This window comes from Equus caballus, chromosome 1 (genome assembly GCF_041296265.1).
Source record: "Equus caballus isolate H_3958 breed thoroughbred chromosome 1, TB-T2T, whole genome shotgun sequence".
NCBI lineage: Eukaryota > Metazoa > Chordata > Mammalia > Perissodactyla > Equidae > Equus > Equus caballus.
In genome coordinates, this window is record NC_091684.1 from 101814184 (window position 1) to 101833704 (window position 19521).

A 19521-nucleotide genomic window follows, 5' to 3' on the forward strand; every position below is an offset into this window, starting at 1 on the left:
CGTGCCTCCTCCCACCCCCGCTGCTCGGCACACGCTGCCCTGCCCGGCTCACAGACCCCCGCGTCCTGGCCACCTCTCAGAGGTTTTCCAAGGTTTGGCTCAAAGTCACCTCCTCCCAGCTCCCTGTCTGGATTAGGAGCTGCCCTTCTGTGCACTCTCAGCTCTCCATGCTGATCTCTCTCAGCTGTGTCTTCTCCAGTAACTGAGTTTCCTAACACCAGGGACTGTCTTATGTCTCTCTCTCTAGCCCTGTGCAGTCCCTGGCACAAAGAGGATGCTAAGTAGCTGTTAGAGGAAGAGAAGAAAAGAGGAAAAGAAAGAGGAGAAAAAGGCACGAAGGAAAGAGAGGGAGAGGGACCTTTTTGGTCAGACACATGGACACGGATGGAATACAGATATAGGTAGTGAATACAACCGACCGCAGGCCACTCAAGGCGCAGGAGGCAAGGAAAGAGCACCGGTCCAGGCGCCCAGTGGCCTCAGTCCTTGTCCCCAGGCTGCTGTTAACCGGCTGTGTGACCTGGAATAAGCCACTCCCTCTTCCGAGCTTCAGACTTCTTGTTTGTAAAACGCATTTTATATGACTTAAATGAGAATGCCGCGATGCCCGACACCTGATGGCGGCTCAGTGAACATCAGCTCTGCCTTCACCTCAGCCCCACTCCACCCCAGCGCCCCACGGCCTGTCTGCAAGGGAAGCGCAACACGGCAGGAGCCAGTAGCCCCTCGTCTGGGTCTCTCTGTTTCTGTCTCACACCATCGTAGCAACTCAGACAGGAGAAAGGATGTCCACCCTACAGGGACTACAACCCATTTGGCTGCTTCTGCGTTCATCTTCCCGGTGGAAAATGCCGCCAGTCCCTGTGCCAGGCTGGACCACAGCAGGAGGTATAAGGCAGCCTAGTGGGAACAGCTGGGCACCATCCCCCTGGCTCGGGATCCGTGGGGCCCCATGTGAGGTCCCAGAACACACAAGAGTCTGCAGAGCTGTGACGTTCTCCCATCACCCAGGGGTCCAGCTCCCACGACACGGCACCTGCTCCATCTGTCTGTCCTGATCTGTCCCCAACCCCACTGTCAGAGCCCAGAGCCCCAACCCCAACCCCACGCCGGGAGGCAGCCTGCACCGCTCTCTCCATCTGGTTTCCCTTCATCCCAGAATACCTGCTGCCTGGTCCTGCTCCCTTCTCCCAGAGCCCCAGCCACAGCCTGTACTTTGACCCCCGTGAGGCCCGCCCAGCAGAGTTGGGGGCCTTGACGGTCGAGGGCTGTGCTCCCACAGCCGAGGCAGGATAAAGCGTGTGCTGTGCTTTATTGAACGAGGCCTTTAAATTTAGTGCTGCATGATATATTATTGGTAAAAGCCAAAAGCTTCGGAGACGGGGCGTGGGAGAGCTTCCTGGGTGAGGCGATTATTCTGTGTCCTGCTAAGAGTTTGTCTGACACAGGTGTACCCATTTCTCAAAGTTAATTGAGTGGTGCACTTGAGATATACATTTCACTGGATGCAAATTTTACCTAAAAGAACCATAAACAAATACTGAACTCGAGTTAATTATATCCACGTGGGAGTGCTTAGAAGTGAAGGGTAGTGATGCCTGAAACTGACTTGGAAAAGTATCAGAAAAGTAGGACGAGTGCACGGACAGACAGAGGATGGACCGATGGATGGACATGTGACAGGGCAAACACAGCAGAATTTTACCTGTAGGATCTAGACAGTGGGCGTACGCTGGTTGACCACAATTCTTCCCACTTTTCTAGGTGTTTGAACATTTTTTTATAACAATACTTTGGAAAAGATACAATTGCAAGCAAGCTGAAGTGTCTCGGGGAATGGCTAAGTCAGTTATGGTGTCAGATGTGGCTTCCTGAGCCCATAGAGGTGGTGCGTCTGATCACTTTGTAGGAACAGAGGAGCGTTCGAAGCAGCGCAGAAGGACCTCTGATCTCACATTCCAGCCTCGGCACAGCACGCGGGGAGCACGGGCTTCAGAATGAAACGGCCCCGCCTGGTTCAAACCTCAGCCCGGCCATTTGCATAAACTCCCTGCCTCGTTTCTGTTCACCTGTAAAATAAAGATGGCAGCGCTTGCCTCCCGGGGCTGGGGGAAGATCAAATGAGTCGGGGCCCATAAGGGTCCTAAATCACGCCTGGGGCTCAGGAGGGAGGTGACGCGGGTACGACAGAGCGATTTCTAGGATGCACACTGAGACTGGCCACCAGGCGTGGGGAACAGAGACGACTGGCTGATACACGGAGAGAAGGGCTTAGGAGAAGGGCTTGCCCGGCCAGCAAAAAGCTTATTCCCTGAGCTAACAAGTCCCTGTGATTATTTTCTAAAAGATGCTTTGAGGAAAACAGACAGGATAAAGTACCCTAAAAACTCTCACGGTGGCTAGTCAAGCTGGTGGGATGTGAGATGACCCTCTTTTCTCGTCCCTGTTCTGCAATGTGCTGTTCCCTTGACCTACAACTTGCTTTTCCACCCTTGCCCTGAGCTAACTCCCAAACACCCTTCAGAAACCAGCTCGCACAGCACCTCCTCAGGGAGGCCCACCCTGATTGCCAGAGTAGGACTGTTTCCCCGTCAGAGCCTCCCATAGCTCTTAACCGTCCTTGCCGTTATATTCATGTGTGTGCCATTGTTCGTCTAACGTGTCCTGCTGGATCCTCAGACCCCAGCACAGTGCCTGGAGCATCGAATGCTCTAAATAAATAATTTGTTGAAAATGCATTCCAAGTGTTTGAGAAACTGACTTCATTCCTCGTGGATTGAAAAATAAATACAAAGCTGGTGCTGGGTTGGGGAGAGTGATAAAATAAATCCAGCTACAGCTGTGCTTGTCCTGGGCAACATGAGGTAGCTGTTAGCTATCAAAGATGTAGGGCAGCATCTCGGGTGGTTTTACTTTTTCCTTGGGAGAAATGTAAGGTGCGGCCTTCCCTGCTGACAGCTGGCCTTGAAAGGTCACAAGGGTCCCAGGCATTTGATTCCATTTCCAGCAGAAGGAATCGGGGCACCTGTGGGGCAGACCACGTGACCTGACTGTCGCCAGGGACATGACCAACCGCGCGCAAAGGCACAAGCTCAGAACCTGCACTCGTGAGCTGGCAGAGCTGGAAGGGCTCTGAGAAGCCGTCTCCACTCCAACACACTTCTATCCACTTTCCAGACGGGATGGTAAGTGCCAGGTATGGAAAAGGGTTTATCCGAGGTCACATGGCTGTGTAAGAATTGAACGGGACAGGTGTCCATGCGTTTAACCCCCAAGCTTCTAACAGCTGAACTCAGAGACACGACGTCTCTGGATCAACGTTACAGAGCGACGTTGTGGGGTGTCGCCCTGAGACGCTCCCAGCCTGGGACCAAGCACTCGTTCCACAGCCGGGTTGCCTGGAATTACCCTCAGCTGAAGAGAGCCGCCTCACCAAGGTCATGCCCTGGCCCCAGGGGCAGCCCACCTGCCGTGACGGCTCGTTACAGGGGTACAAAATGCCATGGGGTCTGCCAGAGCATCGCAGCCTGACTTCTCCACCTGTCCTGAGGGTGTCGTTCCCAAGGACGCTCTCCCACGCCCCTCCTGCACACGCGTCTCCATCTCAGTCTGCTACCAGGGAACCCCACCAACGATGGCGACGCAGCCGGGACGGGAAGTGGCAGGACACCCACAAAGGACATGCTTCCACCAGACACGGAATGTGGACGACATACCAGGTCACGTCATACCCTCAGTGTAAGGGACGCATCCACGTGGTCTTCCTCCAAAGGGGACGTCCCCTGTGTCTGGCCCACTCTCTGCAAAGGAGGGAGGCCACTGCTGCCAGGGCCTTGGGTCCTCCCCCATCACCCCAAGCCGGGTGCCCTGGGAGGGCTACCATGTCCCACGAGGGAGCAGCCGGCGCCTGGGTGTCCACGCGAGCCCTGTGTCCCGCACGTGCTGTCAGGCCCCTTCGTGAGCTCGTCTTGTTTATCGCTTCTGTAGACCTGAGACATGCGAGTTTATGGTCCCTGTTTTGCAAAGGAGGAAACTGAGGCACAGAGATAAAAGGGCTTTCCCCAAATTAACTCGCCCGTGAACCTCAGAGTCAAGATTCCCTCTGGGTGGCACGGCCCCAGGTCCAGGTCCCTACGCTCCACCACCTTCTTCAGACCTCAGAGACCCTTTAACGGAACCAAACCAAGTGGACCCCAGGGTTCTAGCCGTATCTCCCTCGTCTTCCTGGGGCCGGAAAAGTCAGGATGTGCTTTGACTTGCTTCGTTCTCCCTTTTAAAGAAAACCATGTGTTTACACTCTCGTGCCAAAGTTACAACAGAGCTGAGGTTTGCCAGGGTCGACTCAAAAAGTTGGGCAGAGGGGTTAAAATTCTTTTCCCTGAGGTCTGTTTATTTATGTTTCTGGGGCAAAAGAAGGAGGCTGTTATAAAGAACGATCTGGTCTCCTGGGCTGTACCTGCAGCAAGACGGGGAGTCTGGCTGGGGAGCCCCGGGGCCCCTCCCTCGCTCAGATCCGCGAGCCGCTCCCTCTTCCATTCTGCTTCCCCCTGAAGCCAGAGCTGGTGGGGACCCCGACAGCTACGGCATTTAGACGTCGGCGCCCCCGCCCCTGAGTGTGGCCAACGACACTCACAGAGGACGTGTGGGCTCGTGCAGACCCCCTGCCGTGGCCGGGCCCCCCACCACGCAGCCCCCGGGGGGGTCCTGAGATATCCTGGCCCCACACCCTCTGCCAAGCAGCCTGGTGAGAGCTCAGCCAGCCTCTGCAAGGACAAGGCGACAGACGGGGACTGAGTCCTGTTGCTACACACATGCATGGACACATGCACACTCACACACACATACACATGCACACGCACACCGCATAACCCAAACCACGCTTCCACCCCACCCTCCCGGAAGGTGTCAAGAGGGTCACACCCTCCTCCCCACCTCCCCCTGGATCCGCTGAGAACAAGCTCCACTTACCATTCTCTCTTCGAGGGAAGATCCTCTTCTGCAAACTCATGACCGCTCTCTGGGGACGAGGGGCAGCCCTGAAAGTTCCCTCTGAGCCTGATGGAGAAGTCACCGGCGATCAACAGCAGCTTCTGGGGCCGGGAGGATTTGAATACGAGTTAAAAGCACAGAGTAACTCCCCGTTAGGACTGTTTTTCCTCGGCAGGGAGGGAGGGAGGGAAAAAAAAAATCCGTTTCCCTCTGCCAGCAAATCTTCAACGTCTCCGCACGGTTGCTTCCAACTCCTGCCCTCCTGGGGAAGCAACTGTGTATAAAGGCAACGTGATTTCACCGAATCGAGCCCTCGGATCACACGCCTCTTTCTGTACCACAAACAGAAATGTAAAACCTCAAACTTTTTCCTCTGGGCTCCGAGTGTGTCGCGAGAGGGCTGCACGCCACTCCGGCTGAGGTCTAACGTAGGGAAAATGTGCTCCACCGGCTAGATGTTCCCCGACGCCCGGCTCGGCTCCCGGCTCCCCTTTTTAATGAGTTCTGCTGTGTTTATGTAATTGCAAGGGACAAACACAACACCTACGGTCCTTGCCCGAAGTTGAAGTGATTCATTTTCTCCCTCACACACGCCGCACACAGACACAGCCCCTGTTGAGTCCAAGTGAAAACGCCTTTCATAAAATCTGCAAAGGGCTTGGGCAGAGCTGCTGGTGGTGAATGCAGCCTGTGTCCCCAGGAAGGCGGCGGGGCTCCCGGGAAGGTGGAGGCTGACTTCCATCAAGACAGACAGAAGGCGCTCTGATCCCGCCCTCGTCAGGACAGGCGCGCGTGAGGGAGCGGTGGCCTCGAGCCCTGAACTGTCCCCAGCCCGCTCGACCCAACTTCCCCGCCGGCCTTCCCCATACCGGGAGATTTTATTTTTAGACTTGGACAAGACGGGCTATTATTTTAAACGACCGATTTGATTGCTGGGTTAAATAAACCCTTGGAATCCCCACCAAAAAGACCAAAAGAATATACAATGAGTGGCGAAGAGTCAGGGCTGAGAACTGGGGAAGAATGTGACGGTTTTTGGGGACGCCGCAATGCGAGATGGGACTGAAGGGAAAGGCTGCTTTGTCTGATAGAGAGAGAAAAACTCACCAGGGAAGCTGGCGGTACAGACCCCGGTGTGGTCTCTGAGCACCTGTCACCTGCCGTGCACCCGGGTCTTCCTGGGATGGAGCCCACCGAGGCCACCTCTGGCACCTTGACCCATGGCTCTCCCACCACCCAGGGCCTGGAAGAGCCACAGGCTCCAGAGTCACCATCTCTTTGCTCAAAGCCCCTCCCGGTCTCTGTGACCCCTCTCCTCCCCCCACACACGATACATAACTGTTTCTTGAGGCAGCACCACGGACGGCCCGGAGAACCCCTGCCATCAGCACCTGGAGGCAGAACAGCTCCCTGAGAGGCATCTTCATCGCAGCACTAGGGCTGGGATCCAGAGTAGGTGCCTCCCCACCACCAGCTCCTCCTCGCCCGGCCCCCAGGGCGGCAGGATGGCCCCACTCACTGAGCCGCAAGCAACAGGAGAGCTGGAAACCGGCCATGCGGTGTAGTGGCACCCGGGCGGCAACAATGGGAAACGGGGACCACTCTGCGGAAATCAAAATAACAAGGCAAAGTAAGATCTATTGTCATAGAAAGAGGTCTACGTTCTATTGCTAAGTGAATGAATCAGGTCACAAATGCAGGGTGTGTAGTCCGATGCATACACATGAACAAAATTAGATTTGGAGACGTAAAATCGAGGGGTCTTTCCTCCATCAGCTTCCCATATCCACTGGGCTTTCCGTCGTCCATTACGTTATCCCCACATTCAGGCAGTAGCAATAGTTTTCAATTCACACCATCACAGGGTGACTGATAGAAACATTTTTAAATTAAAAAAAAAATGTTTAAGTCAAGTCATTGGCTTTTGTTAAATCAACGGCAAAGAGTATAATTTTGAAAGGCACGGCTTTTCATCATCTGAATTAAGCTTTTGATGAAGAAATTATTATTTGATGTGGTAGGCATGTTCTCAGGAACCTGTGAATATTTTGTGTTACACATGAGGGGGATCAAGCTTGCTAATCAGCTGACTCTAAGATCAAGGAAGTAGCCTGGGTTCTCCAGATGGGCCCAATGTAATCACAAGTGTCCTTAAAGGGGCAGAGAGAGGAAGACGAGGAGGCCAGAGTCAGAGAGAGACTTGAAGGAGCTGCTGTGGCTTCGATGACAGAGAAGGCGCCCTGAGCCAAGGATGCACAGGCCCTGGAAGCTGGGAAAAGCTGGGGATGAAGGCTCCCCTCCAGCCTCCAGAGAGGGATGTGAACTCTGCCAACACTTTGATTTTAGCTCAGCGAGACCAACTTTGGACTTCCGACATCCAGAACCGTAAGTATTACTTTGTTGTTTTTTTAAGCCTCTAATTTTGTAGCAGTTTGTTACAGCGTCAATAGGAAACTAATACGTTAGGGTTTGTTTTTATTTTGTTTGTTTCTTCGATGCCAAAAGATTGACTTTGACTGTGAAGAGCAAAGCCTGGAGGATTCACGGCACAAAATTTACGCCATAAACCCAGAGATTTGGGAAGAACATGGCGTAACGTAAGAGCAGCTATTTTCTTATCCAAAAGGAGATGAAAGTCTGCCCAACGGGAAGGAGGATGGGGTTCAAAGGCCACAGGTTGGGGCCTGAGGAGGAGCCCCCCACTTTGCCCCATTCCTGGTTGGCACCAAGACACGGCGGCAGCACACGCAGAGGACAACGGGGCAGAGACCTGTGTCCACTCCCTGCCTGCTCTGCTGGGAGGGGAGAGTCCTGCGCCTACTGAGAGTGGAAATGTCCACCTGGAATTTTTAGACCAAGATCCTGGGACATCCCCTGAGTCTGCTATGAGGGGAGGGAGTCTGGCTGAAGGTTCCTGGTGCCTTGAAGAGGTACCCAGAACTGCCTGAAGCACCGGCTGACCTGAGGAGCCCTGGACCGTTGGACGTGGAGGAAGCAGGGGGACCTGCGTGCTCAGAGAACCAGAGGCTCAGAAGCCAGCTTGGGGGTGGAACCTCCTGGACAAAGAAGAGGCTGACAGGCTCCACGCACATGAATGCCAGCAGAGAGGGGACCCAGGTTGTGTGCCCCGTCCCCAGAGCCACAGCATCACACAGCAGCCCGGCGGGGAAACCGTGAGCTGACTGAGCAGGTACCCAGGGAGCCCGAGCAGACTCAGGAGCCACTCAGCTTACTTGGCATCAGCAAAGTCAACTTTGCATCGTCCGCAGAAATGGGGGTTAATTTAAGAGTTAAGTTCAATTACAGAGAAATAAGGAAAGTTGCAGGATCATGCACAAATGCACAACTTTTTCCTGTAAATAGCCGATCAGTTAAATGACAAGGTGTGAACAGAGGCCTCTCTGGGTAGAGGGATTATGAGAGCTTTTTCTTTACTTTTCTCTGTACTTTCTAATTTGTCTTTTCCAAAAGGAGCAGGTATGTTTCTTAGCAAAAAAAAAAAAAAAAAAAAAACAGGGAACATATACATATATCTATACATCTGAAGCCTTGTCCGTGGGAAGTCAGAGCTGTGTGTAGAAATGGAGGCTGTGTTCTCCGTGAGGAAGCGGTCTTTGTTCGGTTCACTGATTTATTCCGAGAGCCTAGAATGGTCCCTGGCGAATAGAAGACATTCAAGAAATATTTGACGGGTGATTTCCGCCACCCATCTGCGTGCCGCTAAGACAACTGCACATCCGCTTTTCAGTCTTGATGGTGACGGTTTCCGTCTTGCTCTGTGTGTCCCAGGGGCTTTGGTGGAAGGTTCTGGAGGCTGCACTGGGCACCACTAGCTCAGCCCCCTGGTCTTTGAGGTTAATGGTTCTGCAGTCGGCAGCAGTGGGGAGCTACAGGGTCAGCAAGGGCGTTGCTTTCCGCCCCGAGGCTGGAGGGTCCCACATGGTGTGTCTGAGCTGGAGGCCCTGACACTGATTTTGAGTCTCTGGCCTCCATCAGCTCCAGGCAGAAGCTTCCCAAATCACCAAGCTTCCTGGCACAGCTCCTTCCTCTCAGAAGATGCAACCCCCGACCCCAGGTGAACAAGGACGGTGTCAAACAGCCCGACCTCCATTATAATCGCAAGTTACGAGAGAACATGGTGTGGGGGGGAGTCTCACATTTGGGAGGGTCTCCTCTCTTGTGCCTCTATCATTTCTATGTGGCCTCTTCCCATAAACAAAGCCACTTCCTTGGGACCCTTCCCCGGCATAAGGTGATGGAGGGGATGTCTTTTCATTGCTCGGGGTCTGCAACAAAGAACGGGAGGTCCCATCTCTTACTAGTTAAATCACCCGGAGAGAGATATAACCCAACCATGCACGTTCCAGCTCTCCGTCCTCCTCTCAGCCTCTGCCCCCCGGCCGTGCTGGTACTGACCCTCCAGGATGACGGTCCTAGGACTGTGCACTCGTTGGAGCCCCCCACCGCCACTCGGTCGGCCTCCTGGATAAGGCTCACTTCAGAGGATTGGGTCCCCTTCCTCACCTAGTCCTCGTGTCCCCAGCCCCTCAGGGGTCTAGACACAGACACCGCCAGTTGTAAAGTGGGCCCTGCACGAGCCTGAGACAATTCTGACCAGGAGCCAGGATGCTGGAGGCCCCGAGATCTCGGCTGGTGAGCCCAGGAGGCTGTGGGTGCAGGATCGGCCGTGTCTGGAGTAAGCCCTCCGTCCTCCCAGTTCCCATGTGCTGGCCTGCTCTGCCAAGCCGGCCTCCTGCTTCTGTTGACTGGCCCGTCCACGCCCTGCTGGACCTGGAACCGGCCCTAAACGCTTTCCTTGACTGTATATTCCACCTAATTCAGCGACCTCTAGCTTGGAGACCAGACTGTGCAGCCTGCCCCTGCTCCCTTCGGCCAAACCACAAGCTCCTGCCCCAGCGGGTTCCAGCACGGGCCCCTTCCCCTGGGTGGACGGCCCGGCCCGAGTCCAGCTCCACCACGCCCTGTTACACAACAGATTCTGGGTGTCCCCTGGGGCCGGTTCCCACCATCCACTTCCTCCCATTTCCCCTCATTTGGGCCTCGGAGTTTCCTGCTGATATTATCCAATCACATCTGACACTTAAGAAAGAACCGAGCCATCGCCTGCCAGCATCCTCCCAAGGTCACAAACCTTCAGGACTTCTCTTCTTCATTCCCCCTCGGGGCCCGTGCAGCAAGCGGCCTGCTCTGTCGCCAGATGAGGTCAGCATTGTCGCTGGAACCCTGGCCACTTCCCACACGTTCTCACAGATGCATGCAGTGACATGTGACGGCCTGCATGACCGTGACCCCGAGGGAGCCCGGGTTGGCTCCGTGAGAGCCAGTGAACTGTTCTTCCATCTAACGTGTAATCATTAACCCAAATGTCTCCATCCACGTGGGTGGCAAACAGACCTGAAAATCAATTTTGTTATTCAACTGACCCTTTCATTTCTAAATGTTCACTGCCGTCAAAACGCGCTTGTGCACTCAGAAGATTCCAGAGAAAGCCCATTATGCCAAGTTATGGCATAAAAAATGCTTTATGATTTTTGAACATTTACTTTAAGGATAAATTGAGCATCTTATAACATTTGAAGAAGGACAAGAGCGCAGGCTGCTTCTCTAACCTGGCAGATTTGATGATCCCAGATCCAGGAAGTCCTGACATTCTATCAGGTCACCTGGCCCAGTGCTGGACACCACGCAGCCCACTTCACTGCTAACCACCTGACTGCAATGGTGGTTGATACCCGTTCTCCGCAGGTTAGAAAGATCCACTCTACCCCTCAAGTCGTCCTCCAGTCCTTGTTTCCCCACTTTACAGACGTGGGAATGGAGGCTCAGAGAGGTTGACCGACTTGCCTGGGGTCACAGAACTGAGACATGGTGGACGTGAGACACCTGGTATTTTTACGTAAAGACCAGAAAAGAGGCTATTATGGTTTCACAATTAAGAACTAAACCGGGGCCGGCCCCATGGCCGAGTGGTTAAGTTCACGCGCTCTGCTTCGGCAGCCCAGGGTTCCGCCGGTTCGGACCCTGGGCACAGACATGGCACCGCTCGTCAGGCCATGTTGAGGCGGCATCCCACAAAGCACAACTAGAAGGACCCACAACTAGAATACAACTATGTACTGGGGGGCTTTGGGGAGAAGAAGAAGAAAAAGGAAAAATAAATGACCAGCAACAGCTGTTAGCTCAGGGCCAATCTTGAAAACAACAAACCAAAAAAAGAACTAAATGGACACCTGCATCAGTGAAAAGGATCCCACGTGTCCCCAGGTGGTGCCGGCTCCGAGCCTTGGGGAGCACAGCCGTGGAACCGTGAAAGCCAGAGCTGTGGGCTTAGGGATGGGCAAACTCACGCAGTTTGCAAACTTCCAGGGGGCCCAGATCCATTTTATCAAACATGTCACACGGAACATCCACAGGTATAACAGATCGGGGAGAAGCTGGTTGAAGTCTGTAGCCCCGGCCCCCAGCCTCCCCATTAGACTCCTCCACAGCCCCTCGAGCTCTGCTGCGCATGTCTGGAAAACCCCTGTCTCATCACACACGTGGGGACACTGAGGCCTGGAGGGGAAAAGGACCAAGGACCAGCAATGTGAGAGCCCTAACAGCCACGCTGCCAACCACTCCTCTGCCTCCTTCCAACCACCCTGGTGACCGTCTGCTGCACGAAGATAGAAAGAGAGGCCCAGAGATGACGGTCAGTGTCCTCTGTCCACAGGGCTCCCCACGCAGAGACACCCCAGCAAGTCACGGAGACGGGCAGTACCGGCTTCACCAACCTCCCCGCATTTCGTTCTTTTGGAACCACACCCACAAATATCTCATCTTGTATTTTTAATTTGTCATGAACTATTTTCTGCATATCCAAAGGTATAAAAGCTTTATTCTGGAGACCTTTTGTTGTTTTTTGTTTCTTTGTTTTTGAGGAAGATTAGCCCTGAGCTAACTGCTGCTGATCCTCCTCTTTTTGCTGAGGAAGACTGGCCCTGAGCTAACATCTATGCCCATCTTCCTCTACCTTATATGTGGGATGCCTACCACAGCATGGCTTGCCAAGTGGTACCATGTCCGCACCTGGGATCCGAACTGGCGAACCCTGGGCTGCCGAGGCGGAACGTGCACACTTAACCACTGCGCCACCGAGCCGGCCCCCTTTTGTTATTTTATTACAAAAGTTCTGCATTGTGTGTGCGCGTTTTACATTGTGTATGTACACACATCCACATATATATACACACAGATGGAAATATTCATCGTTATTTCCCTATGGCCAACACACAAAATTCCACGAACACTAAGTTGACGACGTACAAGTCCCCAGGAGCAACCTGGAAGCAGGCACAGGCCACAGGGAAGAAACTCCCAATAATAGTGGCATCAGTGGGTCAGTTCAAGGCAGCAAGGACTTTCCGGGCACCTGCACTGACCAGGCACCACGCCGTGGGGGTCCCAGCTCAGCAGCAAGGCAACTCATGTGCCCGCCCTCCAGTGACTCCCTTTCTGTCCTCACGGGTCTTACCCAGGCTGCCTCTTGGCAGGATGGGGACATGGCAGTGGTGCCAGCACTCATGAGGCGGCTCGGGCCCCAGCCCTCCTCCTACTGCCGCCCCCTGTTCAGGATCTCTGCCCCAGTGGTCCCAGCCTTGCTCTTCCCCTCCAACCTCTTCCCAACTCAAGACTGACCACTGATGGACTGGACCCAGTGCCCCCAGGCATCGGGGCCTCCAGCTTCACTGCCTGGACGACAGCTCGTCTTCTCTCTCTGTGGGGGTGAAGCCTGCCTACTCAGACTCTTCAATTCAAGACACCAGCCGCCAGCTGCCCTGAATGACTCCCGGACGACGGTGTGATCGCCCAGACTGAGCCCAGACAGTGGGAGACAGAGACACTATACACGAGTATTTGTAATGAACAGCAATGATGAGGGTGGTGGTGGCGACGACAGTGGTGATGTGGGTACACCACTTCCTGGGTCTGACTCTGCGCGAGGCAGCGTACCAGCTAGTTCACATTCATCCCGTCTCTCAGTTAACACAGGCATCGTCTCCATCACGTTGAGGAGCGCCTCCATTGCCTCCCTGCAAGCTGGTTGTCTCCTCCGGGCTAGACAGGAAGGCAGGGGAGGGACCAGCAAGTTGTCAGCAGCCACTCATGGCCGCTCTCCGGCTGGCTGATGGACCGCGGGGTTTCTGCCAGGCCGTCTGTCATAGCACAGGGAACAGAAAGGGCAGTGACTCCAGTCCCAGCCCAGGCAGGGGTGCAGGAAGCAACAGGGGACCCAGAGTTTGGGGGTCACAGGAATGACTTGGGGACTAGAATCAGCCCCATGGTAAGCCCTGGGGTGCCCCGTCTTTGTTCTCCCTTGAGGAGCTGGATAGGCAGTGAGCCCATCATGGGAAAGCCGAGCGAGCTCTGCCCTTCCTACCTCAAGTCTGTTGGGTCCTCCAGGGGAGAGTCCTCAGTGGACTCAGTACTCAGTACTCCCCAGTACTCAGGGACCCCCGGGGGAGGAGGGGCCGGGAGGGAGGCTGACACGGAAGGCCCAGCCAGGGAGATGAAGGACCCCGTCTGAACCCCTCTCCAGGGGGAACTGGATGTGCTCAGGCAGATGCCAACTCGAAAGAGGCCAAGGGTCCACCCAGCCAGGCCAGGTCTCCTCTCCAAGGCAGTTGGAAAGACAGAGAGTTGGCGCCAAAGGCCAGAACTCAGTTCTCCAGGGAGGCCCGAGAGCCACGCCGCAAAGAACAGCCCCAGCCCTGTGTCCAAAGGACAGAGTGGGAGGACATGGGGGAGCTAAGGCCACAGCATGGGGCGGGGGGGTGTGGGGTTGGACTGACTTCCGGGTGCACAGTGAGCTCAGCGAAAGAGAGACAGGCACCTGATGGCGAGAGCACAGACTGGATCTGAGGCTGAGCCGAGCCCCACAGCATCCCCCCTCCCCCGAGGCTGCACCCCCGCTCCTCTGATGCTGGCTGCAGAGCCAGCAGAATCACCAGTGAGGCTCTCAGGCCTGCCGCCTCCCCGGCACCAGCCCCCACGGGCTCTGTGGTGGGCACGACACCCGCTCCTCTGGGGACGTGGTGCACCGTTCCTCTTCCTTCCGCTGCCTCGTCTCTGCCCCCGCACCCTCTGCCCCCAACGCCTTAGCCTACTGCTGCCCTTGCTCTTCGCGAGGATCCCCTTGCAGCTGCTGAGGAACCGAGGGAAGGGCTAGTGAGGCCCCGCACCTGAGCCGCCCTCCCTGTACGTGGCCTCCCATCGACACCCTGCTGTGCCCGCCGCTGTCTGATTTCCACCTGCCCTGCTCCTCCCAGCCGGTCTCTGAAAAGCCTTAGCCCACACCCTGGAGTCACTGGTCTTGCCTCCAGGGTGTTGGCCATCCCCTCGCCCAGGTGAAGCCCCCCACTCACCAACAGGCACACAGGGCCCAGAGATGATGCTGCGGCCATTGGATGGCCAAGCCGGCCTGAGACCACCCCGGGAACAGCCGCCACAGACTCAGAGCCCAGATGCCCTCTGTGGGGGCCTCGTTTCTTCATGCTATGAATTTCTGTTCTAAACCAGAAAGAACAACTTTCTGATGAGTTGGGCAGGGGAGTGAGGACGCTGAGCATGTCTGAGCAGAGGAACTGTCATCGTGGGCCGTGGGACAGGGACGTGAAGCAGGACACGTGCAGGAGCCGTGGTCCAACATGGAGAACGTTTCCGAGACCCCCTGGGTGGCTCTGCTAGTACCCGTCCTCTGTTCCCCATTTCCAACCTGACATCTACAAGCCAGCACCGACTCCTTCTTTTCCTCATCTCCACTTTCAGTTCAAGTCCTGCGGGCACACGTCCTCAACGGCTCTCAGACGCACTGTCTCTGTGCCGGCTTCCTGGTGGGCTCTCCGCCGTGCAGCCAGGATAACCCCACAGTCTCCCAACTTCCCTGCCTTCCTCTGCCTTCCTCTCCTCAGATTCACGCTCTCCCACAGCCACAGAAATGGGAACTTTATACTTTCTGGCTGACCCTCCTCTGAGACTCCACGTGAATTATTCAACGAAATCCAAACCTACGAACAAGGGCTGTGACCCCCCATTGCCTGGCCCTGTGCAGCCTGCAGCCACCGCTAAGCGCTCGCCTGCCTCAAACTCTCAGCTCAGCCGGCACCCTTCTAGAACCCTCTTTCTATGCCCCCGTCAGCAATGTGATTCGTGCCCCCGTGTAAGATCTTCTGCGTATTTCTAACACTGTGTTCTTCAGGGTCCTATAATTATTCATTTATATGTCCACCTGTCACTAGGCTGTGAGGACATGGAGGGCAAGAACTAGGCCTTAATCGTCTTTGTGTCCCCTTAGCTAACTCTGTGCCTGGCATGCATCAAAAGCTCAAAGTTTTCTGCACTAATTAAACGGTGGCAATGGTGATTGAAAGATTGGTGCTTCCAGTGACTAGAACACTGAATGCAGACAAAGTGGCTGAATGAGGAGGAAGAGGGGGAGGCCAGTTCAGATAGAGTGAGTTTGGAACGTCTGTGGGCTACACAGAGCAGAGACGCCCGGTGGGCATGTGGGTGCAGGGGCTGAGGTCGAGAGAGACATCTGGGCTGGGGGTAGCAATCTGAGCATCATCAGTGTATACAAAGTAGTCCAAGTCAAGGGTTCAGATTGAAAATAACCCACAAAATGCAATAAGAACAACGAGCTAAGGATGAAACCTTAGGAAATTCCAGCAGTCAAGGGACGACAATGGAAGTGATGTCAACATCAAGGCAGAGAAGAGAGTGAAGAAAGAGATAAAAATTAAGAAAATTCCAACACAGGAGCCAAGGGGAAGGGCGGATCCATTTGTGTTCTGTTTAGACTTCACTGGCTTTGGGACAAAATAAATAAACTCCAGGAAGCTTTGGCAAATTCATTTGTCCTCCCATCTTTCTTGGAGGAAAGACTAGCCTTTAGCAGCCCCTGGAGTTCAACAGCTGTCACTTCTAGGGTGCAAAGGAGGGGACTTGAGGGGAAGAGCAGATGGACACAACTAAACTGAGGATCCGGTCAGAGATCCAACCCAATTCACAAACTTAGTGCTGATGTGTGCAGCCCACAGTCCATTTCCCATGAATCGGAATCCCTGTGTGTTGTAACGGAAATATAACCCACGTGTTCATGACTCATTGGCACTTTATGTAACCAAATGTTGTGCTGTCACCGTTTGATGTCCAAGAGGCCATCTGAAGAGTCTTTGCAGCCAGAAGTCATGAGTTGCCAGGGAAATGAAAAGGAGACAGGGCTTGGCGAGCCCCGTGCATAATCCGAGGCAGGCAGCAGGGAGCGAATAGGTACAGGGAGAAAGCTGACCTCTGATCTGTCGGTTGTTAGATCAGACCCACATTCTGTCTCAAGCTGCAAGCATCTGATGCTAAACGAGCACCAACAAACAGGCGAGGCCGGGAGAGGCACTGGCGTTTGTGTACCTGTTGAATTGCTGTTGGACGTTTAGAATATTTCTGATTTTGATATTCGAAAGCTGAAACAAAAATCTTTGCCCATCAGTTTTTGTCTACATCTCTTATTATGTCCTGAGGACAAGTTTCCAGAAATAAAATTACGGGCGTCACAGGGGATAAACCTGTTGGTAAATTGCATTTCAGGAAAATCACACTGTTGCCTTTTATACACAATGAATGCACTTGTCTTTCTCACCCCACCTTCCCAAGTGTCGTGCATTATCAGTGAAACAATACAATGAAATATTAGGAAGTGATTAAAAGTCGTGTTTTCAAGGATGATTTAACATTGTGAGGAAAGCCATTAATAATACAAATATAAAATTGCTTAATTGAATATCAATTGTATACAAGTGTAAACTCAACTTTAAATGATTACATAGGTGTGATGTATATTGTATTGGTCAGAATGGCAGTTTCAGTACATGAAAAGGTGCCTGACATCACTTATCATCAGGAAAATGCAAATCAAAACCACAAGGAGACATCACCTCACACCTCTTAGAATGGCTATGATCAAAAAGACAAGAAATAACAAGTGATGGTGAGGATGTGGAGAAAAGGGAATCCTTGTGTACTGTTAGCGTGAATGTAAATGGTGCATCCACTGTGGGAAATAGTATGGAGGTTCCTGAAAAAATAAAAAATAGAACTATCATATGATCCAGCAATTGCACTTCTGGGTATTTATCTGAAGAAAACAAAAAGACTAACTCGAAAAGACATATGCAGCCCCACGTCACTGCAGCATTACTTACAACAGCCAAGATATGGAAACAATGTAAGTGTCCATTGATGGATAAATGGATAAAGAAAATGTAGTGTGTATATATACACATACACAATGGAATATTATTCAGCCATAAAAATGAATGAACTCTTGCCATTTGCAACAACGTGGATGGACCTTGAGGGCATTATGCAGAGTGAAATAAGTCAGACAGAGAAAGACAAATACCATATTATCTCACTCATATGTAGAATCTGAAAAAAACCAAGCTCCTAGATACAGAGAACAGATTGGTGGTTGTTGCCAGAGGTGGGGGTTAGAGGGGGCGAATGGATGAAAGGGGTCAAAAGGTACAAGCTTCCAGTCATAAAATAACTAAGACGGGAGGATGTAACATACAGTTCCAGCGGCAATATCAAAGTTAATCCTCAGATCTCATTGTTTTAACTCCAAAAGAAGTTTATTTCTCATTAACACAAAGTCTGTTGAAAGTCAGGCCAGTCTCCAAGGCAGCAACTTCCGAGAGGCGATCCGGGGATCCAGGCTGCCTCCTTCTTGTGTCTCCACCACAGGGAAGGAGAAAGTGGCCATGTGCACGGGGCTTGTCGATGCCTCGGGCCAGAGTGACAGGTGTCGGTCTCACTCACAACCTATCGCTAGAATTTGTCCTCTGCCCACGCCCAGTTGCAAGGCAGTGAGGAACAGCTCACGGACACTGAGCGAACATTCAACACCTCAGCTATAGTCTGCACCAATATCCCTCTTCTCCTTCCTTCCCCCAGAAAGAAAACATCCCACTCCGGGGAGGTGACCCATAGTCCCGTCCAGCCTCAGCTCCCCCACCCAAAAGACCAGCATCTCCAGCAGACACCCAGTGCCACACGTGGCTCCTCTTGGTCCAGAGACTACCTTTCTAGGGCCAAGGTTGGCAAACTTTTTCTGAAAAGCCCAGAGAGTAAACATATTAGGCTCGTGGACCCTGGGGTCTCTGTTGCAACTACTCGACTCTCCGTTGGAGCCCAAAGCAGCCACTGGCCATCTGTCAGCGAGTGGGCATGGCTGTGTTCCAGTCAGGCTTCACTGACAAAAACCAGCAGTAGGCTGGGTTCGGCCAGCGGGCAGGGGTTTGCCACATGCTGATCAAAAAGGTCAGGTCAGCTGCCATCCACACACCTAGTATCCAGTCGTGCTGTAGGAACAAGACAACAGCCATGACACTGCCATTCAAAGAGGAGGAAAGTGGGAGCACCCAGTAGTCATCGGTCCATGGAGATTCTGGAATCCTGTCGGAAAACAGATCTTCTGTGAACGCCGTTGAAGATCTCTGACTTGAGGGTGGGCGTGTTCCTGATTCGTCCTTTCTTCTGCTCTCAGGAGGGCGCTGTTCTCCAGGACACATTCTGGAAGGTCTTCCTTTTCTGTGGCCCCCTTGGCCACACCTGATGTGGACTCTGGGAAGTGTGTCCTCCTTGGGGCTGCACAGCCTTCTCGGCCAGTTTCCTGGCTCCTGATGGTTGGAGTCTCAGGGTGGATATAGGGTTAAAGGGCTCAAGTAATCACAAGCTTTTTAAGGCCAGAATCTTTTTTTTACTTTTAGTTTCTTTTTTTTCTTTTTTTTTTTTGGCAGTATGCTTCAAACTCAGTAGTCAGTTTCATCTTCCAAGAACCACACCCGCTGTTCTTTCAAGACTAGGGCCCCAGATCTGCTTTATTTCTTCACTCCATGCCCCCAAGCCTCGTTCACTCCATATGAGAGTGGATACCTTGGGGAAACCTGCAGCCATAGGTGTGAAGCCCCCAGCCTTGTCTGATGCTATTTGCTATGAGACGTTACAACCAGAGGGAATTTTAACAACAGGTGTCAGAGCCACACCTTCCATTTGAGTTTTGCCCTGATTCCAACTGGGTGCCACACCCTTAATCGGATATTTGCCTTTGGCCACTCAAAGTCTTTCTTAGTCCCATTTCTGACTGTATCATTGAGAGGCACTTAATTTTTCCAACTTCCATGCCGGCCTTTGCTCCACTCCCTTGTATTACTCTTGGAAACCAGTCAACGCTTGTCCGTGCTCATCTCTTCCTTGTAGCACCTTGTTAAACACGGCCAGCACTCACGACCACGGTCTGCTTTCCAGCCTCTTGCCCTGGAGCTACAAGTCCATTAGGAACCAAATGTGCCTTCCAAGTTATTTCAGGCGATTAGTCTTATAAATATTCACCACTGCGTAATGAGCTGGCGTTGTCCTCTGATTCAGTGTCCTCGCTGGCGTTGCCTAACCAATACGTCAACGCCGTGTATTTGA

The 19521-nt window shown here is 53.2% G+C and overlaps 1 protein-coding gene across 2 annotated transcripts in view; it reads right to left on the reverse strand.

Moving 5' to 3' along the window:
• Nucleotides 1–10262, reverse strand: part of IL16 (interleukin 16) — a 108993-nt gene extending 98731 nt beyond the window's left edge. The window contains exons 1-5 of one of the 2 annotated variants that reach the window (XM_070266148.1): nt 10142–10262; nt 6509–6592; nt 6329–6380; nt 6097–6232; nt 4969–5090 (exon numbers count right to left, since the gene is read on the reverse strand). In XM_070266148.1, the coding sequence (XP_070122249.1) occupies nt 4969–5008 (40 nt within the window). In that variant the 5' untranslated portion in view covers nt 5009–5090; nt 6097–6232; nt 6329–6380; nt 6509–6592; nt 10142–10262. Of the gene's footprint in view, nt 1–4968; nt 5641–6096; nt 6233–6328; nt 6381–6508; nt 6593–10141 lie in introns of those variants that run through there. The other variant, XM_001915967.6, reaches the window with a different exon arrangement.
• Nucleotides 10263–19521: the final 9259 nt, after the last annotated feature.